Source organism: Leiobunum rupestre, chromosome 11, assembly GCF_980474605.1.
Source record: "Leiobunum rupestre chromosome 11, qqLeiRupe1.1.hap1, whole genome shotgun sequence".
Taxonomy (NCBI): Eukaryota; Metazoa; Arthropoda; class Arachnida; order Opiliones; family Sclerosomatidae; genus Leiobunum; species Leiobunum rupestre.
Window position 1 is genome coordinate 46325791 of NC_143394.1, and position 24022 is coordinate 46349812.

The window sequence follows — 24022 nt, forward strand, 5'->3', positions numbered from 1 at the left end:
CTTAGTACCAAGAACGACTTCCTTCAAGAGGGAGGGGCTCGCCAAATTAAACTGGGACCCGTGAGCGAACCGACATTTCTTCACAGACACACACGCGTTGATTAGACACAATGAAAGTTAGCAGATCCTTGGAACCGCGCCAGTAGCAGTGTCTGCAATTCTAAATTAAAAATAAGGACACCATCCTTAAAATTAAGATGGGAAACACCGAAAGTAACGTAACTTCGGGGGTTAAAGGACAGGCTGACGCCAGTTCCAAGAAAATCTATTCTTTAATGGACGTAAATGGCGGTGGGGAACTCATCGCTCTGTGCAAACAGTTAATGTCGCGAAAGATCACCCACGAGCAGGTAGAGGTGAACGTTAACAGAGCAATTATTCTTAATTAAGGCGTTTGAAGTTAAGTTTACAAATATATTTGAAGATGGAGGAGGAGATTAAACGGTTAGTGGAGCCTTTCTTGTACAACAAAGGACAAGGAAAACTGGTGCCCGTTACGGAACTGGTTCTAATGAGAAACAAGGAAAGGCCGAAAAATAAACAAATCAACTTGACCAAGTCGCAAACCAAGATGTGCAACAAAGAGGCCACCAAGGACGAAATGGCCAACGGGGACACCATCAATCCGGCCGAAGTTGGTAAGCGTCCATTTGACCATTCTTCGTTACAAAGGTAAGACTAACTTTATAAACCAACCAGAAAATCCGAAATACCGTGATGTGTGCTGGGACCTGGATCAACGTGGATCGGTGGGCGAAACCGCCATTCATTTATGCTTCTTAGTGTCCAGTACCGTGCACGCCGAGCTAGCGAAACAGCTAATTAGAGTTTACCCCAAACTACTAAACGACTACTACACTTGCGACGAGTACTACGGTAACCAACAATCCCAACAATATTCAATTTAGCGCGTAGACTAATTTGATTAGTTTCAATCTAGGCGAAACAGCTCTGCACATGGCTATCGTTAATGAGGACCCGTCCATGGTCAAACTTCTCTTGGATAATGGGGCAAACTATCACGAAAGATGCATCGGAAATTTCTTCATACCCGAAGACCAGAAACCATCCAGAATGGATAATCTAGAGCACGAATGGGTGGATCTGTGTATCAAATCTAACTACGAAGGGTACCTATAAGTTTACTCAATAGACCATAATATAAAATACTACCTATTTGGTTATTTACTTTTGGGTATAGAGAGGTAGAAGGTTTGGCCCGATTTTTCCAGGGAGGCTCCAAAAAGGATTCTCTGGCAAACTTACCAACCTAGTTGTCTGGATAAATAGTGGATTTTTACCACAATCCGACTCATTGAACAGTTATAGTTTTATACAAACCATTATAAATAGTTAATTCACTATATCTCATGGATTTTGTAAATAGTTCAGTCATGGATTTACTATATTTTGAAATATACTATCTTCACGTACGTTATCTTAGCTATATTAAGAAAATACCAATCAAATAGGAAAGAGCATAAGCAGAATTTTAAAACTAAAAAATAAATAAGTTGGCAAGTCCTACTGAAGAAGCGCTATGTCTTTGAGAGAGTGTTTGGCCTGTTTAGCTAGGAATTTATAGTAAGGTCTATTCTGGACTTTAGTACAAAGATAAACATTATATTATGCAGATACGTCTATTGGGGAGAATACCCTCTATCATTCGCCGCGTGTTTAAACCAGGAGGACTGTTACCGTTTACTTCTTGCCAAGGGCGCTAATGCGGACAAACAAGACACGAATGGTAACTCCGTCGCACATATTATGGTCATCGAGGACAATATGGTACGTTGGTAATGTTAAATTTACCACAGATGTTAAACCCGGGTTATAAATCCAGGTTATGTTTGATACGGTGTACGAATTGGGCGCGACCACTTACATCTACAACAAGCAAGGTCTAACGCCCTTGACTTTAGCGGCCAAATTAGCCAGGAGAGACGTAAGAGAAATATAAAACTATAAAGCAGCGTTCAGACTATGTGAAAATAATACGTTAGCATCGGTCGTGTCGTTTCGGTTATGTTGGTCGCGTCGGTTCGTTCATTTCACTGTTCAGAAAGGAACCAACCTTGCACGGAGATTAACATAAAAGGGGATTGTTCATCCAATCAGAGCTCAGTAATAACGGCGGAAAAATTTAAATATTTTTTTATCCACCTCTGATTGGTTATAGTATTTCGATGGATCTAAAGGTCGCCACTACCTAGAGTCAGCGCTGATGAGGCATAAGGCTAATTGTCTGCTATGAACTTTTTGAGCTTTAGGCAGTCCGCAACCAGGGAGTACAGAACGGGAGATGCAAAGAGGGGAGTTTTTTGGTTCTGCTGCAATGAGCTACACTTCAGCAGGCGCCTCTGCAAAATACGGGACACCTCGACAATTTAACGCCATCTATTATCAGCGGCCATGCGGTTTTTGTTGAGAAATTCAAATTTTACACACGCAGTGAAAATAATCATGGAGCTTTGTTACATAAATCGACTTTCAAAGGTCAAAATAAAATAAAATTGTAATTATTTTAACAGATCTTATAATTATTTTATATCATTTTATACAATTTATTTTTCTATTTTAGGGAATGTGTTTAAAAAGGCCATGTTATAAATCGGAAATATATTAGCCAATCATTGCAAACGCTTAAGGTTTGAAATATGATACAAAATTATATTTACATTGATTTAGTATTATGATTTCAGTTGTATTATATCCTAAAAATTATACGCTTTACTCAAGAAACTTGGAATATTGCCAGTCGTAAGATAATTTAAATATTTACAATTAGGATTCTACGTTATCTCATGAAAGAAGGCAGCATCCACTTCCTCCATAAACAACAAAGCCACAAAAATTAGGTAGATGGCGCAAAAAGCCATATCTTGTCCCGTATTTTGCCAACCTTTCCACCCACTTTCCACCCACCCCACCACAATTCTCTGGCTTCTTGATTGATAACCCTAAGAGATCTGTCAAAACGACTCCCGTTCTGTACTCCCTGCCGCAACGAAATGAAAAAATGTAAACGACACGCGCGAAAATTTAAAGTCTCTGTTGAGAAGTCTGTGTAAGAAATCGAGAAAGAACCGACACGATCGACGCAAACGTTATATTTTCACATAGTCTGAACGCTGCTTTACACTATGAAGTGAAAAAAAATAATCACATTTGTTACGGAGTAGATGTTCATGCACATTTTGAAACTGCAAAGGGAAATATATTGGCAGTTGGGTAACATCACATGCGCGGCCTATCCAATGGAAGAAATTGACACCATCAACTCCAAAACGGGCGCTATATTCAAAGAATCAGCCCTCAATCTTGTAGTGTACGGAGTTAAGTTTCACCTTCGCGAAAGCGACCGCAGGAAGGAAAATAGTTAAAATAATTAATCAATATAACATTAGGAAAGAACTGGTCATTTGGACATGATGGAAGGCCTGCTGGTGGATTTGCTAAACGCCAAATGGAATACGTTCATAAAGTTCAAGTAAGAGTTTCTTATTTTTAAAAGATTCAAGTTGTCGTAATATTATTAAATAAGGGCGAGTGAAATAGGTTTTACACCAAATTCTTGATATTTGGCCTCTACTTCGTAATGTCCATCGGATGTTTCATATTACGACCACCTCCGTTGATAACCACCGCGAAAGGTACGATCCCCGGCAACGTCAAGGCTAGTAATTGCAATAGGATAGAGGCGGAGAACGTCACCTTCAAGGTAAACCTGAACGTCAGTGACGTCGTGGTTACTGAACAGTCCTTAATTTCAACGAACGGAGATCTAATGGGCATGTTCGGAGTGGACAGATCCGCCATCCCCGAAGAATGTTACCTTTGGGTTTATGATACCAACAAAGAAAAGGTATGCCGAGTTTGAATTAAAAATTCCAAGTTAAATTCGTAACAAACGCGTTTAAAACGCAGGTTCGATTCGTATTTGAGATGCTAGCCGCTGGAGGAGCCATTTTGTATTTGATACAAGCCTTGAATGAGTTAAAATTCATGGGCACGCAAACATTTTTGCAAAATCTTGTACGTTGTAGAGACAATGTAAAAGTCTATTCACACGGGTCATTGAGTCAACATTTTTGCCAAACATTGTTTCCCACAACATGTTGGCCACTGAAACGAATTTGTTGGCCTAGTTTTAGAGAACGCCAATTTTTTGTGACCGACGCTTAGCTCCAAATATTTAAATCGAATGGTGTTTTCTAAAGAAATACGAGTAATTTTCTTCGTTATTTAAAACTTTTCGTGGCACGTGTGAACGAAAATGCTACAAATTTTACGAACTTGACTCAAAAACTATGCTCACCAACGTAGTGAAATGAAAGAAAAAATGATGATTCGTGTGAGTGGCCCTTTAAAGAAAACTATTAATTACTTGTCGTGTTTTACATTGTAGTCAACTGTACCGTCGCGAGTCCTGTTTCTTTTTTCTTGCACAATGCTGGTTCTGGTGATGATACCGTTACGACTGGCGTGTATGTGTCATTTAGAGGACAACATAGCCGTTCTAGTGATGCTCTTAACCGCTCCACATTTTCTATTCTTTTGCAGGTACGTCCTAATAAATAGCATTATAGAATCAGAATTATACAATATATCTCGTACGAGGGAAGTATCTATTTTCCTTACTGCTAGGAGGGGTTTTACAATCACCATGTCTGTCTGTCGGTGGGTTTGTCTGTCTAGGCTGCGAACGGGTACGCATTTTCGGGGCAAAGTTTAATCACTGCGTTCGCAGTTTCTTGGAATTAGGGAAAAGCGTTTTCCAAAATAGCCCTCTTTTTGTCATTGGGTGTAGTTTAAATTGTTTTCAATTTGCGTTAGTATCGGGCGGGCTTCGAACCCAAGCCCTCCTGCACGACAGGTGAGCGTTCTACCACAGAACGATGGATACATGTTACGCTTCACTGAAAATTAGAAACTCTTGCCAACTTGTTCTAAAAACGTTTCACTAGTGCGAAGCGAAATACCCCATAAACTAACTTCCTGTAGTGATTATATCAGAAGGATAGGGTTTATAAATCAGTAAATATCCAAACTCGGTCTAATTGTAGCATATCTCACGGATAGGCGGTAAATGTTCAACCTTGATCTAGCGCTAGAGGTCGGCGTTTGAATAAGAAATAATACGATTGTTTATATTTATCCATACCTGAGAATTATTCAGAAATATTCGAAAAAAATGATTAATTTTGCATGTTAAATCGTTGTTCAATCGTATAATTTATTCGTATAAAACAAATAATACTAATTTTAATGATTAATTTGAAATTTTTGTGGTTAATTTATTTGTTCCACCGACCTCTACCGTTAGAAGGTGCGTCGAACTGGCGAAGTTGCATTATTCATATTTTAATGCCATAGATTTCTCCTTCTCTCACGTGAGATATATTATAAACATAATTTAACACGGTTCAGTCTTACAGAGGTTTTAAAATGGTTGGACCATTCGTGGTCATGATTTACAAGATGGTTCAAACGGATCTACTTTGTTTCGTTTGCATCTACCTGGTTTTTGTGATGGGATTTTCTCAAGGTACCAGATTCGCCGTAGAGCAAATAGATTGAGGATCTGTTATCTTTAATATGGTTTATTATAGCCTACTTCGTGATTCACCAATCACACGACAACAAAAACAAAACGAGCCGGAACTTCTTCGAGACGCCAGTCGAGAGTTTCATGGCTCTTTTTGTCATGTCGGTGGGGACGTTTGGCGAAATCTTCGGACAATTCGACAATACGGATCATCCATACATTGCTAAAGTAAACAACGATTTAACCAACCAAACCCACATTGTTAATTAACAAAAATTCTATCTTCTAGGTTCTCTTCTTTATGTACGCCACTTTGGTAGCGACTTTACTGATTAATATGTTAATCGCTATGATGGGTAAAACTTACCAGGACATTGCTGAGAGGAAAAACGAGTGGATGAGACAAGTACCTCAGATATTATAGAAAACTAAAAGCTTATATTATACCTCGAACGAGAGAAGTATCAACTAGGTCATTAAATCTAGGAGGATTTAATCTAACCTGGTCGTCTCCCGTTTTAGGCAGGGCAGTAAAAAATTCACGGACATAACAAGTATCGCCATCTATCATAGAACCTTTACACTTTTAATCGGCTTTTCGTCTGCTAGTTTTTTTTATTCGCGTATTTCTAGTCTCGTGTTTTTAGTATTTTTTTTCATATTCGAAAACTAGCAGACGAATATTTTAAAAACATGTAAAAAAGGTGGCGCTAAACGCTTATGTCCGCGATTCTGGCTCGCGCTGCGTTGCCGTAGAGAGAGAGTGGAGCTCGTAGTGGGGAATACAATTTTCTATTCCAGGGTACCGAGTTTTCATATTCCTAGATTAAATTGACCAAACCGCGGATGGCTACAACGCATTTCAATTTAAAATTATTACTTAGTCTCATGATCAGTATCAACAAGCGCAAAACCAAGCAGCAGGGACTTTAAAAGTTTAAATACTGTTTAAGTTTACTTTTGTACCCTGGTTACCTCGATTGGTTTGCAAAGTCCTTTTGGACCTATCACACGAACCCAAACCTTAATGTTCGCATTTCCCTGCTGCTTGGTTTGGCGCTTGCTGCTTGGTTTGGCGCTTGTTGCAGCCTACTTCCAGGGGCTCGTAGCCCACACCTTGAAGCTCTCTGGCGCTCTTTTAACTCATCGTAGGAAAATGAGAAACAAACAGGCATTCTTCTCCACTCCAGTGGCGTAGTGAGGTTATTTGGCGCCCAGGGCCAAACTCCAAAATTTGCGCCCCCCCCCCCCTACGCCGGCCCCAATTTCCGGCGTAAAATTCCTTGTTTTTAAACGAAACCTAATCATTATCAATAACAAAATAAATATTAATTTAATTGATATATTAAAAAAATTTCAAGTTTCCAATATCTGCTTTAATACTTTAGGCGCCGCTTTGGCGCCCCCCTGACCGGGGCGTATGCCCCCCTGCCCCCCTCACTACGCCTCTGCTCAACTCACCCACTGCGACTTCTTAAAATTTTTTGAAACCACCCTGTATGTAATAGTCTTAGAAACTCACTATATGGTTTATTTCTCCAAGCACTGTTTTTGTTTAATCAGATAGAGCCTGCGATAGTACATGTTTCAAGAAATTATAGGCTTAAACCTATGAGTCCAGAACTTGGCAAAAGGTAGGCTAGACGCCCGGGTTATAGTTAATCCCCCATACTTCTCTCGGAACAGATATAGTTCATAATTCTACCAAAAAGCAATGTTGAATCGTTTTAAAAGTTTTATTTGGTCAGTGGGCTAGAATCGTGATGGTCGTTGAAAGAGGAGTATCGCCGAAAGAATGTCTGGAAAATATGATCAGGTACTCGGAACCGATGGCGGAGGGACGCAGAGGATTAGTCATAAGACATCATTACCAAGTACATTTCGCGTTTTCTAAATAGTGATGAAGTTATTATATCCGCCGTACTCGCATTTTAGGGCGAGGAAAAAGAAGAATTGGAGGAGCTGATTGACTTGAAACTTTGTCACATCGAAAATCGCAAAAAGAAAAAACCAGGTACAGAATCTAAGGTAAGCGCGGCACCGGCTAAATTATTATATTAAATATTAAATGACAAAACAATGTTGTACTTGACGGTTTATTATAAAATGAATGAAGTTAATGTTAACATCAGTACCGGAAGTCTTAACAGTTGTGAGAAGCCATGAGAGCTAAAATAAATATTTTAATTTTGAAGTAATTCTTTTCGCAATTTTTTAAATTGGTAAGATCAGGAAATTATATATGTATACACTTGGAATGTCTAAGGCTGCGAATGCGTCTGGAAAAAAACAGGTGGGGCTTAACCTACGAAGAATGTAAGGAGTACTTTAAATAAATTAGCTGGAGGCCCAGGTTTGCGCGTATTTGCACGTTCAAAAGTCGCATGATGACTTAGGCCTTAGGTGGTGCCTTGGGTATTAGCCTAGCTGATTATTATTATTATTAAAGACGCCCGCTCGTTTCTATGAGAATCCTCAGAGCTACACTGGTCTCGCTTATACATTCCATGTGTATACAAATATACCCTGGTGAGACTATCTTACCAGCGGCGTATTTGACGCGACTGAAAGCGTGATCGAAGAAAGCGCACTTGTCAGCCTGTAAGAAATGTCCCTGAGTGCCACCGACTCGGACATCGAGATAGGCCTTGGTTCGCAGATTGTACGACGGGAAGTGACGGTCTTCGTTACTCAGGTTAGGGTCTCTATAACGCGTCAACGAATTAAACTGATTAAAACTTGCAAAATTAGCAGCAAAGGATGGCGAATCCTACCCGCTTTCCATAAAATGGGAAAGATGATCCATCAAGTGATGGGACCTCTCGTGCTCCAATTGTGTGTATCCATTTTCAGGTGTGGCGTGTCCGAAAAGAAAATCAATGTCCTCGCCCTCGACGTTGCCAACAAACTCGGGATATTTGGACTTGGAAGAATGGTGACGAATGTAGAACATGTAAACGTCATTTCCGGAGAAGACCAACTCGTCGGCGAACTTGTTCATGGGGCAGATGAAAAACGCGTCAGTGACCAGATCGATGGCTTCGTGACGAATAGCTTCGGGGTCATGAGGGTGCTTCAAATGGGGACGAAAATTTTCAAGTTACTTAAGCTAAAATAAAGTATTGTCGTCTACTCACGGTGTAGTTGGTGTAATGGTAAAGGATCGAACTAGTCTCAAAATCGGACTTGGTGCGAAGAACTGTTTTAACCAGGTTACGGACGTCGTATTGTGAAAGGTAAGAATCTTCGTTGGGTTTCAAGGACGTGGCGTAGTGGACTATGGGGAATCCTCGGTGTCTGCTGACGCCCATCAGGACGGGAATAGATGATTCGAAGGCGCCTTGCTTGGCCAAAACTCGAGGATGGCTCACTAGAAACGTTCCATCGACGACTGGGTAGAATAAGCTTAACGAGTGGGCCATGATTTCGGCAGTGCTAACCAAATCCTTGGCGTCTTTTTTCCTCAAACACTCAAGAATTTTTTTATGGTCTTCGTGATTCGGGAAGGAACAGCCTAGAATGGATCAATCGGAACTAAGTACTCAGGAATTATTCGAAAAGCGAAAAAACCAAACGAGACGCAATTTTTTAGCACAAATAAATTAATGCAAATACCTAGTTTCGAAGCTAACCGCTCGCTGGTCGCCGAACCTTCTTTCTTGGAGTGAACTGTGAAGACATTCATCGGAGATCCATTTAACAAAACGACTTTTTGAAATAAGCAATCGCAACTGTGAGACAGCATGAGCAAGCCCGCCGCCATGGCGCCGGAGCCTTCTCCAACTAGAGTTACGCTTCTGGGATTTCCACCAAAATGGGCGATATTATTCTTCACGAAGGTCAGTGCTAATTTGACGTCCTGCAGGGCCTGGTTGCCAGGAGCTTCGTCGCATCCCATGTAGAGCAGCCCGAAGACGGACAGTCGGTAGTTGACGGTCACCACGATAATGTTTTCGTCCGCGGCCAACTCCCTGCCATCGTACTTGTCGATATTGGAAGAACCAGTTAAGTACGCCCCTCCGTGTATGAAGACCATGACGGAAGCGTTGCTGGGTCTGGGATGAGGCGTGTAGACGTTCAAATAAAGGCAATCCTCCGATTCTTCCGAATGGGCAACCATGTAATCGTTCAATGGTTTCCCCGTATGATGCGATGAGAGACGGATCTGTTGGCAAGACGGAGGCTTCTTTTGAACTTTTAAGACGGAGCTGGACTTCTCAGCCGGAACGGGGGCTTTGAACCGCAGATCTCCGATCGGAGGCTGGGCGTATGGGACGCTCAAGAACCCTTCCACCGGCTTACCCTCGTGGCTCTTCAAAATGGTACCTTCTAATTGACCAACTGAAGTGTCGACCAAATCGGTGCCTTCGTGGTGATCGGTGGAAATAAATGCCGTGAAGCTTAAAAAAAGCACGACTGACAAAGCTATCTTCGCCATTTTGAAGCTAGAGGATTTCCAAAAAAAATTCTAAAATAAGAATTCTAAATTTGGAGCCGAATCAAAATCGTCGGTATCGGTCTTACCAGAAAGGAGCTCCGTACGCTTCTGCGCGAATTAAAAATTAAGATCAAACATACTAGTTACTCAACCAGACGATTACGGAGGGACTTATCTTTAATAAAAAAAAGCCCCCGAGATTGTGGAATTCGAAAGTTAACATCGAAAAAAGAAAAAAAGCGATAGAAGCTCCGTATCGGAAATTTTATCCCTTAACTTCTGCCCTTTCGGAAAGACAAGATATGGTGATTGAAACCTAACACCGTCTGCAGTCTCGTATGTTCCAAATAAGGGGCGAAAGTCAAGGACTATACCAAGCGGTTGTTAGGGGCCATGGTTAGGTTCCCCAAAATTTGTAGAAAAACAATTTGAACATTAAAAATTACCAACAAATATTGTAATGAATGTGTTATTTATTAAAAGTAATCAACAGATGTACGTTGTGAATTGAATTTCGTATATTTAGCAGCCGTGGGCGGCCATGAACGCTGAAAGAAGCAAAATAAATTATTGCAACTTAATTTGGATTTGGGATAATGCCCGAAAGAAAAATAAGTATAGTAAAAAGTACCGGATATCTTTCGAATTCTGGAATAGTAAACGTCATTAAAGAATGCGCATTTGGCCCCACTAAGAAAGTGACCCGTTTTGCTTCCAATTTTCAATTTCAAGTATGTTTTCGTTCTCAAGGAATACCTCGGTAAATGTTTTCCGTCCTCTTCCGAGTCCGAATCGTGAACTTTATCCCTGGAATACACCCTTTTTGATTCAAAAAGCTCCGGCGTTAAAAACCAATTGATGCAAACTTACTCGTGGCGGACAAACTTTCCTAACAGGGACATCAGAGTGCAGCCGAGATCATTCTCCAAAGATTTATAGCCCTCGCCGTCAGTGTGTCCGAAAAAGAAGTCTAAATCTTCACCGTTCATGTTACCAGCGAAGCTCGGGTAGGATGAATTGACGTGATGTTTGATGTAAAACAGAGATACTTTATTGCCGGAATAGGCCAACTCATCGGCGAAGTTTACTGTAGGACATATGATCCCTATATCGGTTGTGAGGTGCAAGGAGTTTTCCCGGATGGATATTGGATCATCTGGATCCTACGATGAAAATTTAAATAAAATCTTCAAAAGGCCATACGGATATTTTAACTTACACTCAGGTTCTGGTAACGAACTAGGATAGCGCTGGTGGCGTATTCACTGTCATCGCGCATTAAACGATGGATCAAGTTCTTAAAATCTCCAGTCGAGATGTAAGAGTCTTCTTTCGGTTTCAAAGGAGATAAAAAGAAATTAGCGGTGCTGGCTCTGTTGTGACTGACTCCCAGCACTACTCTAATGTCCGGATCAAAGGCGCCTTGTTTGGTTAAGACGCCAGGCGCCTTAGTCAGAAAGGTACCATCGACCACGGGAAGGAAGCGCTTGACTTCTTTCAAAAGATTGTTGGTTGAATTAACCAGAATTTGGGCGCTCTTTCCTTTGATGCAGTTCAGAGTTTCATGAAGACCACCCAAAGTGCCCAAATGAGGACAACCTGGATTGAAGACAATTAATTATATACACTACAATAACTCAACAATATAACCTAAACGTACTTGTTCCATCAGCTAACTCGTCAACCAGCTCCAAAGCCTCAGTCTTAGAAGTGACGGAAAAATCGGTAGGCGACCCGTTCAGAAGAAAAACTCGTTGAAATAAACAACTACAAGATTGAGACAGCATAAGTAGACCAGCGGAAACCGCTCCGGCTCCTTCGCCCATTAGAGTCACTTTCTTGGGATCTCCACCAAAGTGACCAATGTTCTTTTGCACAAACTTCAACGCTTGTCGGATGTCCAAGAGACCCATATTACCTGGCGCATCCTCATCACCCAGATACAAGAATCCAAAGACTCCCAAACGGTAATTCATAGTGACTACTATGACGTTTTCGTGGGCGACCAGTTCTCGACCATCGTGGTTGTCCGTAGCCGAGGAACCGGCCAGGAAGCTACCACCGTGTACGAAGACGAGGACGGAAGCGTTGGTTGGTTTTGGTTTGGGAGCGTATATGTTCAAGTAGAGACAGTCTTCGGATTGCGAACTGATTGAGCCAGTGCCCGCGGATTTGGATGATTGCAAGCAAGAAGAAGGAAGGTGCTTAGCTTCGATGGTCGACTCGAATTTTTCCGTCAATGGCTTCGGCGCGTGAAATCTGAGGTCATCAATTGGGGGGTGCGCGTAAGGAATACCCAAAAAGGCAGCGACCTCTTGACCCCCGCTACTGGTAAGTACCGTCCCTTCAATATCGCCCAGGTCCGTGCTAATCTTAGGCCCGGAGTCACCATTGCCAATTATGGCGTTACAGGAAAAGATAACTAGCAATATTATCGACTTCAAGCTCCCCATTTTTTGGCTAAAGATTTATATGACGTACTATTTCGCCGATCGTCTGGCATCGACTGAGGATATTGCGGAGAGTACCCAGTTTCTTTCAGATAAAGAATTTATCAGCCTTTTCATCGCGTATGCTTATATCGCTCTCGCGCAATATCAAACTCGTATAAGTTAGCCTCCCATTAAAAGGGGATTTGTTTTTCGTAAGCTGATCGTGCTTTTTAGCCTCTTCCTCTAGTATAGAGTACAGCGGCTGTTATTTTCGCTCCTAATGTATACAGTGGTGGTAATGATGGTGAAGGTGAATAATACAGTGGAAGCTAAAGGTCCGTATAGTCTATAGCTCCGTATAGATCCCCGGGAGCCGACAAATTCTCTTTAACGGCACTCGATATAAATTTATTTAAGTCGTCATTCGATTTGTATTAGTTCTCTCAATCTACCTGTGCCAGTGCTCACCGCGATTTTCAATCAAAGGGGGATATTTCACCCCCGATTGGAAATTACGATGTATAGGTCCCCGGGAGCCGACGAATTCTCTTTAACGGCACTCGATATAAATTTATTTAAGGCGTCATTCGATTAGTATTATTTCTTTCTATCTACCTATGCTAGTGCTGAGGCGCGGTTTTTAATGAAAGGGGTAAAATCATGAGTACTAGGAGGAAAAGGCTACTATTGTCGTTGTGCCATCTTGTTAAATATTTTAATTAGTTTAAAACTCCACTTCAATATTAAATATTTAAAGATCAACCAAGAATGTATTTATTTATACTCAGGGAGAATGAATATTTCGAGACTATCGACGGACACGTTGAGGCCCTAACCCCATCAAGCTAAGGGGGGGGGGGAAAGGAGGCGGTCTTATTTTTTGCGTCCTCGCAGCAGCGTTAATCGCGTCGAAAAACGTAATTTTTAAGAACCAATGAGATGTCAGTATTATTTGATTTTATTAAAGCGGAGGAGCATACCGGGGGCCCCAACGGGTGGAATTGGAGAAACGCTAAAAATAATATCCACATATTCATTCTCCATGAGTATAAATAAATACATTCTTGGATCAACTATCGCGTGAAAAACCATTACATTGTCTCGTTAAAAATTCGGATAAATACAGCCACTAAACCTAATAATAAAGTATTGTAGAGTTACATTAATTATATTTATGATTTGTTCATTCAGGTTCAAATGATATCTTGAGAAGCGTTAGAGCTCACACACAAATGTAAAGTGATCGGACATAAGTAGTATCAGCTTTTGCGACATTAATACTTTTTCCGTAAAAACGTCACGTTCACATTGTTACACGTACCTCCGGGTAATAAAACATAACCATCATATAGTCTTCACTATTCTATGCGCTAAAACGAAGGTTTATTTCTCTACCATAATACTTGCTGTACGGACCACAAAAATGAGATTTTTATTGATTATCTTGACGATTTTGAGCCTAACTTTGGATATTTATCGAAGCCAAGCGCCAGACTGCAAGAAAATTACCGTATCTCGAGTCAAGAAATATATTCCAGTTTTTTGCAGTAAGTTGTACTTCGAAATTATTTTAAGGGGAATCCTGTGAAAGTTTAGTAAAGTGTTCTGCCATCAGATGGAGTTTCTTCGCTGTAAGTATGGGGCAGGGGCACGATTGCTAAAATGTGAATTAAAAAGCTTATTTTTATTTTTATAAAATAGTTAAGTAGATTTTGAATTATTATCCATTTAATAAAACAAACCCAATACATTTTCATAAAATATAATTATTTAAAAATTGTCAGAAGGTACGGTTTTGAGTTGGTTCTAACAGTAATAACTTGGCTATTGATCAAAATGTAGATTTCAAATCAAGGAAAATTAGTCCAAAACCATACTATTTTTAAATATTTTGTTAAATAGGTAATAATTTTCTAAAATTACAGATTTCCTTAATTGTTTCATACAAATATTTAAAATAGACGTTTTACGTCTCACTTTAGTCATTAGAGAGTTTCAACAAACCCATTTCTAGAAGTTTTCGCGAACGTCCGCAACGTTTAGGAGATTGGTAGACGTTCGCGTAAACGCCTAGAACTGAGTTTGCTGAAACTCTCTATTGTTCTCGAAACCTATTAAAGATTCCATTTTTATATTATTTTTTAAAGTTTCAACACTTTAAAACACGTTATTACGGTTATTTTTAAATTTGGTTATTTTGCAGCCAAAATATGAATTAATAACAAGTTGGCAATCTTGCCAAAATATACCTCTCCTCGGAAGAATTTGCTCTAAGGTATATTGACTACTGAACACGGCAGGGGCGTAGGAACGTTCTGGAAGTTGGAGGGGGCAAAGAGAAACGAAAAGTTGTCTTGAGAATGGTTTAATTTTTTAATAGAGTGTACCTTCTTCGAATGCATGTGTACTTTTTACTACTGTGTAAATTGATGGGAAAAGACCTGAAATTTAAACACAGTTGAGGTTTTACAAGATTCATGTGCATTCAAAATGATAATTTGAGCCTTTTGAAGATTTCAACTGACCAAAAAGTTGGAGGGGGCAATAACATTAGTTGCCCCTCCCAGCAAAATTCTAGGGAGGGGCATTGCCCCCCTGCCCCTCCCGGTTCCTACGCCCCTGGAACACGGTACTCAATGATATTCCGCCAGCAAAAGCGGCCCCCAAAAAATTATCCCGGTGCTATCCCAACCAGCAGATTATTTTTATTTTTATTATTAATATTACAAATGTTATTGCATTAAGCAAATTTCCAATATCAATAGAACAAAAAACCAACTTTAGACCCAAAACGTTATTAAATTACCAAAGCAACAAAATGAGAAATAGAAAACACAAATTTAAAATTATTAGAACGCTCACGAAAGGTAAAATATACGTGCAAGAAACTATTTCACAGAGAGAAACCAACCCACGGTATTATAGGTCTTAAACAATCAAATTTATATGGAAAAACCGTGTGAGGCGCCTTAGAACTAAGAGTGATATCCTACGCGAGCTGTGCGCTAGTAAAATGGTGCCAATTCTATGTGCATCTAAAATGTATCAGGTTGCGGCTTAAAGAGTTTCAAGCTAATGGCCAAGTTATAAAACAATGTGATGCTAAATAAATTGAAACATTTTATTTATAACAAAGCTTTAACAAAGTTTACCTTGTCTCAACGTCACACACTTTCAAAATACGCAGTAGTAACGTTATACTACACCCAATGCAATATCAAACATTAAAGTAACAGAAACAAAAACAAAATAAACATCTACGTAAGGTGTTTATAATCTTCCCACCAAAACAAATATTACATTTATTTTTATCCCGGTTTTACTGGTATTTAACCTTAGAGATGTAGACGTCCCTTGCTCATCGGTAAAACGTCCGCGTCATAAGACTGTGCCCCGGGTTTGATTCCTGACGACGATCGTATTTAACTACAAATTGATCAATTTCCACAATTGTCAATTTTATACATATCAAAAAAAAATAAAATGATATAGGAAAAATTGACGTTAATCAATGGCTTAACAAGCGTCGGTGGCTCAGTGGTTAGAGTAAATCTCTTGCACGCAGCAGACCCGGGTTCGATTACCGGCCAGCGCCAATAAATCGCAAACAATTGGTGGAAACCCTGCCATTGGACGTTGAGAGGTTGCCATAATACTCAGCACTAGGTCCGTCCCAAAAGTCAATAAGAAGAAGTTGATGAGAAAACGCCCGTACACACACAAACACAATAAACTCAACACCCACAACCGTCATAACACAGCAAACACAACACCCACAACCGTCATAACACAGCAAACACAACACCCACAACCGTCATAACACAAAATCCACATTCACACCCTACACGTAAAGCTTACAATAACGAAATATCCAATCAAACTGAGTTAAAACAATTGCGCAACCGCAAATTAATCCGCTAACGCTCACCGTCGCACGCTGGTTTTGCCAACCCTTCGACTGCGTTTCCTAATTCATAACAACTGCGAACGCAAAGAGTCCTAGCAACTGCTAACGCAGAGATTTCGAGAAACTGCGTACGCAATGATTAAGCTTTGCGCGGAAAATGCGAACGCGTTCGCAGGACACACAGACAGACAGACACGGTGATTGTATAACCCCTCCTAGGGGACATAGTCCCCTCGGAGAGGTAAAAATACTATTTTTCGAAGCAAGCGCCTCTGGTTATAGACTATTTATTTGGCAGAAAACGTTACTAAACTATGACATGTATTAACGACGCTATCTTGATTGAAACCTTTCCAGAGGAAGTGAAGGAAGAGAAATGCGCGTCTGCATTTTTCAAGTGTCTGATCGACGGAGGATTGCACAGAAATGTATACAATAAATGGATGGTTCGCCAGAAAAGGGGGCTTTATTACTCTTATTGTTATAGGAAAAACAAACGGAAGGATGTTTGAGGGCGTATTTCGGCGAATACGAAACGAAGGAAGAAATCGCCCCGAAAATTTGCGACCCCAAAAACCTAAAGGTAACCACAAAAACCAGGATTTTTTTGCGTAATCATTTGTTGGTTTCAACATGCGTGGACCAAGAATCTAAAGCCACGGCCACACTGGACCTAAAAACCCAGTTTAGGTCGGTTTGAATCCCATTTTTTACCGCCAACGATAATTCTTGGTTCACACGCGCGAAATCGCTTCACCCCGGTTCGCTTATAGCCAAGGCTTAACGTCATTTTAAATTATGACCAGAATTTTGAAAATACTAAAACGTTTCCCAAAACAATTAGTAATCATGTTTACTAGACATACAGTAATATTATTTGACATTATTTAGAATTTTATTCGCATTATATTTTAAAATACGAGCAATTTTACTTCCCCACCTTGTCATTTTGAAAGCGATTCTACGCGAACCGCTTGGACAAGAATTCCCGTCCAAAACGAACGATTTATCACGCAGGTTTTGAAAACCAGTTTTCTAAAACGAAGTGATTTTTGGGGTAAGTGTGAACCTGGCTTAAGGGGACTCCCTGTTAAGGCTTTAAAAAGCACGCGTTAATACTGGGAATAGGAAAATCACGGATAAGTTTAGTTCAATGTGGACAAACTTGGCGTTGCTGAAGTCGATAGTTTCGTAGATAAGTTGGTGCGTTCACGTTTAATTTGGACAAAATATCGCCTTTGTTGTCGGTTAAGTTTTAGAACTAAGTAATGGTAATTAACCATTGTGTTAAGTAAAAATAACCAGTAAGCCATATAAGGCTGAGGTTTTTTAATCAAAAATCCCTTGAATCCATTTCATTCTAAACTTAAAAATTTAATGAACTAAGCCTAACCTATTTTTCTCGCACGTACGGTCGCCTAAGCCCCGACTAAAGCCAGGTTCACACTACCCCTAAAATCACTTCGTTTTAGAGAACTAGTTTTCGAAACCAGCGTTAAAAATCGTTTCGTGTTTTGGTTCTTGAAGCAACTCGTCCAAGTCAGTTCGCTTAGAATCGCTTTCAAAACGACCAGGCGGGGAAGTGAATATGCTCGTATTTTCCAAAATAATGGGAACAAAATTCTAAATAATGTCATTATGTCAAATAATATTACTGTATGTATAGTTAACATGATCAACTAATTTTTTTGGGATACATTTTAGTATTTTCAAAATTCTGGTCATAATTTGAAATGACGTTAAGCCTTGGCTATAAGCGAACCGGGGAGGACGTGTGAACCAGGAATTATTGTCAGCGGTCAAAACTGGCATTCAAACCGACCTAAACTGGGTTTTAAGCTCAAGTGTGACCGTGACTTAAGTACCTCGTAGTGATAGTTGAATTCTAGAGGCTCGTGTACACCTCAGTAAGCCTTCCCATTTAGGCCACGCCTACAGTGTCAAAATATCGGGAACAGTCAGTTCCCCTTAGATACTTGGTGCATGGTTTCAAACAGTAACAAAAGTAACTCTGTTATTTGGCGGCATCTAAATTGGTACCCCAAATTACATATAAGATATTATATTAAATAAATTACTATTTTGTAATAATTTCCTAATATTTAAACAGAAGTTATATAATATATTAAAATTTTGAGATTCATCGTAGCAAAAATAAATAACATATTCTATAGAAAAAAAGTGTTGAGTTTCGCGAGCTCTGTAGATCTATGGTCAGTATAAAATATTTTGAACAGACAACGCCAAGAGCTTTATCCAATATACAGTATTTTAAGACTGAGTTACGATACAGTCAGAAAAATAATACGTCAACGTTTTTTTTCGAAAAATGGCTCGGCTAACATAAAATGCCGGAGAGTTATGTTTAAATTTAGAACGAGTATCACAAACCATCTAATGAAATGCTTCTGTTATTACTACTTCGAGAACGGCACTTTTTGTATAGAATATATTATTTATTTTTGATCGTAGTGTATAGCCATTATTTATTCTACCATAATGTACGCGTTAAAAATTCCATCCCCCCCCCCCCGGAGCAGACTATATTTGTGACGACGAGTTATATGGCAGAGATAAGTAAGTGCTCTGACGGTCTGACCTCTCCTTAAAAAGATCTGGTGGTAGTATACATTTGTATAAGATATAATAATATTAATTATATCATATGTAATATAATTACTCATGCCACTGTACATTTATTCTATTAAAAAACCTTCACTAACGGTTTGTTTCACCACGAACTAGTAAAAAGGTGGACTACTTTAGATTTGAACCTTTTATTCATTCTAGTAATTTTGGGAGTCACACTGTTGGCTACTAACATATGTATTTAAGCCAATTGAAAACGTCTAAATTGAGAAGGAATTTTTTTTGTTGGAATTTTAGTCAGCCCAATGTAGTGTAGCTTTACTGAAATTTATAAACTCGCTCTGTTTGTGCGGATGAAGTTAAATAATGAATAGTTTAGAAAAAGAAAAGGTTGGGGAAAATGACCAATACGGTTCGGTTCAGTGATCGCTTTCCGAAAATGGAACAAGTCGTCGAAGTGGGATATTCCACCATCGTTATCAAAACCCATATCAAGCCTAGAAGAGTTAGGCCTAGGCTCAAAAGAATCTGCAAAGACTCCAACCTTGTAGATGCCCCAGAAAAGCTCAACCTGAATTTCAACTATTTTTTCCATTAAACCTTCAGTACCTGCTTCTTTAATTTGACAACGTGTAAATTTATTTTAGAACCTGAGTTTCCGAAAACTTCATTAATATTAACAGCACTTGACAGTATATTGTAGTTCATTTTAGCTCCTAAGCCTTGGTTGTTCAAACCTGTTTGTTTACTAAAAAATGGCTTTTGGTTCATCAGACGTAGAGCTAATTTCGCGATGGCATTATCGGCATTTGAGATTCGATGACGTCAAATATGACATCAAATATTACGTAGGGTACGGATGACGCAATATCTATTAAACAAACCGTTAGTGAAGAAATAGAGCTAGTGGCATACTTATGAGTAATTATGTTACATATGATTATATTATATAGATCGGCGTGAATGCTTACTGTTGCTTGGAAGACTCGCGGAGATTTGACAAGGACTCGGACGCCAGGCTCAACATATATTTGGTAAAATGAGTTACCCGAACTTAGACCAAGAAATAAGGGACGGTACTCTCAATAGTGGCAATATTCGACGTCAGAGCTGTGGTGGCGGTATTCGGAAACTTGCTGTAACCTGAGAACAATAGTCAAGCAAGATACTAGACTTAAAAATTAAATAAGAATCCTCGATTTGCTTTACATTAGACTGACTGATTACATAATTTTAATGCTGATTTAAGCTTCCTTTTAGTATATTTCAAATATTAGATTTTAAAATTAAAATATAAAAATCAACCGAATTTATTGCCCAATATTAAAACATTTCTTTTTTTTTTAATGTTTGATATTGTGCAATCTAAGAGCAACAAACACAGCACCACACACAAGGAGAACGCAATTAACCCGTCAAAAGTCGTGGATTTTATTGTGTACGTTTTTCATTGGCTAGACGCTTTAGCGCCTGCTGCCGTCGGAAGGGGGAAATTCTAAAATTGTCTCCCCCCCCACCCGTAAAACGTTCAGCGTAAAGGCTCGTAACGCTCGTCCAATGAAATTCATACACAACCCTTCGTTAGCGTGTTTAAAGGCTAGCTGCGTTCTCCTTGTGTTTGTTGCTCCTAGGTGCAATAAATTACGTTGATTTTTAAACTTTAATTTGTTGTTATGCATAATTAGCCCTAAATAATTCATTTATAATTAGATAATAATTTCAATTATTATAATTTAAATCTAAACACGTTTATTTTTAACTTGATTGACTTTTGATCTCAGGTGCTGTTGTTTACTCAAACAAAAGCACGTGATAAATCTTCAAAAGCTCAGAGCCGATCACGTGACAGAAGAGTAGAAATATTTAAAAAATCTGCCATCAGAGGACGTGCGCGACGCATTGCTATTTCGATACGCGAGCTTAAAGCAAGTGGCGGCTCTATCCAAAAATTTTAAAAAAAAATAACAAAAATGCATCTTAAACGTTTCTAGGTGCCAGGTAGGAGCAACAAACACAGCACCCACGCTAAGAGAACGCAACCCGTCAAAAGTCGTGGATTTTCTTGTGTACATTTTTCATTGGTTAGACGATTTAGCGCCTGCTGCCGTCGGGAGGGGAAAATTCGGGAAATTGACTCCCCCCCTACTTTCCGTAAAACGTTCAGCGTAAAGGATCGTCCAATGAAATTTGTACACAACACTGCGTTAGCGTGCTTAAAGGCTAGCTGCGTTCTCCTTGTGTTTGTTGCTCCTAGGTGGCAGCACCATCCGGGACTTAAAGCAAAAGGCGATTTGTATGCCATATATTGGCGTCCCGAAACCACTTATTCAATAAGTTAATAATCACGTGATTCCGAAAAGTCAATCAACGCGAGAAGCTCCCAATTTGCCACACCTTATAGGCTAGATTTTGATGCTTACTCAACCTGTTTTCATTATTACGACATCTAGTGCGAGTGAACACAACTAGACAGAAGCCACCACTTGCATTAAAATTAAGTGTACCGTTCCTTACTTGGTGGTCTTTAACGAGAAATACTTTTATGTATATTATTGTAAAGACGTACACATCGCAATTTAGTTAGTTTCAAAAAACGTTCTTTCTTAAAAAAAGTTAAACTAAAGTAAATAACCGTATGTACTTCCAAGAATGTATTTATTTATACTCAGGGAGAATGAATATGGACACGTTGAGCCCCTAACCCCGTCCTCGCAGCAGCGTTAATCGCGTCGAAAAACGTAATTTTTAAGAACCAATGAGATTGCAGTATTATTTGATTTTATTAAAGCATAGACAATATTGTCTATGATTAAAGCGGAGGAGCATACCGGGGGGGGGGGGGGGGGCAACGGGTGGAATTGGAGAAACGCTAAAAATAATCTCGACATATTCATTCTCCCTGAGTATAAATAAATACATTCTTGGTACTTCTTTATAATGAAATACGCAAAATATTTTGACCATTTTTAAGTTGGTGAATACCACGAAGAAAATTTACATATTTTTCAACACGTAGGATTGTATTAAGAAATTGAAAAAGCACAAGTGTAACAAGGATTAAATTGTACGAACTTGTCATCGAATATTAAAATTCTTATAACATTCACCAAAGTGACATAATTACAAAAAGTGTGCAAGTACCTATACTTTGCAATGCTAGAGATTTACAGAATGCTGCTATCGAGCTAGACCACATAGATGGATAGGCTAAGATGGGCTACGCGCCCTTTATCTGGTTTGTTCCAGTCTTGTAAATAGCACATATCTACAGGATAAAATCCTGTATATTAATTGCTCGGACCAGTTTATTAATTGAAAAACTAAGGGACACTTCACGTGTAACATTCATTTCCAAAATGACACACTTGATTCACAATGACTATCTTTAACGTTCTCCTTATTTCAGATATTTCTAGAATTTCTGATATTTCCAGTATTTTAGATATTTTAAGTATTTTAGATATTTTAAGTATTTTAGATATTTTAAGTATTTTAGATATTTTAAGTATTTTAGATATATTTAAGTATTTTAGATATTTTAAGTATTTTAGATATTTTAAGTATTTTATATTTCCAGGATTTTAGATATTTCCAGTATTTTATATTTCCAGGATTTTAGATATTTCCAGTATTTTATATTTCCAGGATTTTAGATATTTCCAGTATTTCAGATATTTTCAGTATTTCATATTTCCAGCTAGCATTTCAGATATTTTTCAGTATTTCATATTTCCAGGATTTTAGATATTTTCAGGATTTCGGAGATTTCCAGGATTTTAGATATTTTAAGTATTTTAGATATTTTAAGTATTTTCGATATTTTAAGTATTTTAGATATTTTAAGTATTTTAGATATTTTAAGTATTTTAGATATTTTAAGTATTTTAGATATTTTAAGTATTTTAGATATTTTAAGTATTTTAGATATTTTAAGTATTTTAGATATTTTAAGTATTTTAGATATTTTAAGTATTTTAGGTATTTTAAGTATTTTAGATATTTTAAGTACTTTATATTTCCAGGATTTTAGATATTTCCAGTATTTTATATTTCCAGGATTTTAGATATTTCCAGTATTTCAGATATTTTTCAGTATTTCATATTTCTTTTTGAGCGGTAAAATCGGCGCTCCTCTCTTTTTTTGAGTGTCAAAATTTTCGCTCCTCTTTTTCCGCTCTTTTTTGAGCGGTAAAATCGGCGCTCCTCTCTTTCCGCTCTTTTTTGAGCGGTAAAATTGGCGCTATTCTCATTATTGTTTTGCGCTCTTTAAAAAGATATTTTACCGCTCATTTTCGCTCATAATAACAAATCCGCTCACAATGAGATGAGCGGTGCCCGACACTGATTTAGGCTCACTAGACCTATTGACTATACAAGCGAATGGCGAAAAATCATCAAAGTACATGAGCAGATACGCTAGGAAATTCGTCTTGGCTATTAGAAACCAGCTCGCCGGTCTTTATCGTAGATAGACCTATTAACTAAACAAGCGATTCTCGAAAACCCTTCGAATCCACATGTTACAATTACTTCCCGGTAGCAATTTCTAAAAACATACCAATTCGTCAATGTCCGAAACGAATTTTTCCAAGACAAAACTATGATTTCTACTACCGACTACCTCAAAATCTCTAATATCGTCGAGTAACATGTAACTATTACTTTTCAATCGCAATCTAAAAAGACATACCGAGTCGTTAATGTGTGGTCTTGTTTAACTTATTTTAATTAACATCTTAACTCTTAAATCTCAAACATACATGCCCTTATTTGTGGAATTTATTTAGATTTGTGCTAAAGGGCGATACTATACGTACACTTTTTTGTGTATTGCGGGAAAGCATCCAAAGGGGTTTCTCTAGAGCCAAAACTTGGTTTAAGATTTAAAGTTTAAAGATTAACTTCTGATTTCATTTCTTAATTTTTATCTAAAAACTAGGAGAAAATATGGGGAGCAAACTATTCGTTTGATTTCGTGAGGCGGCACTTGCAGGGAAATCTCAGAAATTGCGTTTCCGCCTAAACAGAAGGGTCGGACATACGTCCAAATTCGGTAAACATGCCGAAAAAGTTATTTTGGAAATCTTAAAATCCGTTTCAAAATCTTG

General features: G+C 38.7%; 4 protein-coding genes across 4 annotated transcripts; 2 read left to right on the forward strand and 2 right to left on the reverse strand.

The window, feature by feature from the left end:
- The first annotated feature begins 136 nt into the window (after positions 1-136).
- On the forward strand, positions 137-7707 carry LOC149923027 (transient receptor potential cation channel subfamily V member 5-like). Its single transcript, XM_090162800.1, has 16 exons — positions 137-328; positions 406-644; positions 700-876; positions 941-1130; positions 1635-1788; positions 1844-1945; positions 3183-3335; positions 3408-3490; positions 3559-3865; positions 3928-4035; positions 4409-4563; positions 5439-5548; positions 5613-5776; positions 5838-5954; positions 7297-7422; positions 7484-7707. The coding sequence occupies exons 1-16, from the start codon at positions 198-200 to the stop codon at positions 7607-7609; spliced, it is 2442 nt and encodes an 813-aa protein (XP_090018926.1). The 5' UTR covers positions 137-197; the 3' UTR covers positions 7610-7707.
- Positions 7631-10127, reverse strand: LOC149923028 (acetylcholinesterase-like). The gene is made up of 6 exons (XM_090162801.1): positions 10073-10127; positions 9164-9993; positions 8686-9062; positions 8323-8621; positions 8093-8253; positions 7631-7717 (listed from the first exon to the last, which is right to left on the reverse strand). Exons 2-6 carry the CDS (start codon positions 9984-9986, stop codon positions 7692-7694), a joined length of 1686 nt encoding a protein of 561 aa, XP_090018927.1. The 5' UTR covers positions 9987-9993; positions 10073-10127; the 3' UTR covers positions 7631-7691.
- A 314-nt stretch (positions 10128-10441) lies between these two features.
- Positions 10442-12488, reverse strand: LOC149923029 (acetylcholinesterase-like). Its single transcript, XM_090162802.1, has 5 exons — positions 11647-12488; positions 11206-11585; positions 10857-11149; positions 10618-10793; positions 10442-10534 (listed from the first exon to the last, which is right to left on the reverse strand). Exons 1-5 carry the CDS (start codon positions 12437-12439, stop codon positions 10509-10511), a joined length of 1668 nt encoding a protein of 555 aa, XP_090018928.1. The 5' UTR covers positions 12440-12488; the 3' UTR covers positions 10442-10508.
- Positions 12489-13770: 1282 nt separating this feature from the next.
- Positions 13771-22025, forward strand: LOC149923030 (uncharacterized). The gene is made up of 5 exons (XM_090163876.1): positions 13771-13965; positions 16683-16753; positions 16813-16908; positions 19868-19948; positions 21931-22025. Exons 1-5 carry the CDS (start codon positions 13842-13844, stop codon positions 21973-21975), a joined length of 417 nt encoding a protein of 138 aa, XP_090020002.1. The 5' UTR covers positions 13771-13841; the 3' UTR covers positions 21976-22025.
- The last annotated feature ends 1997 nt before the right edge of the window (positions 22026-24022 follow it).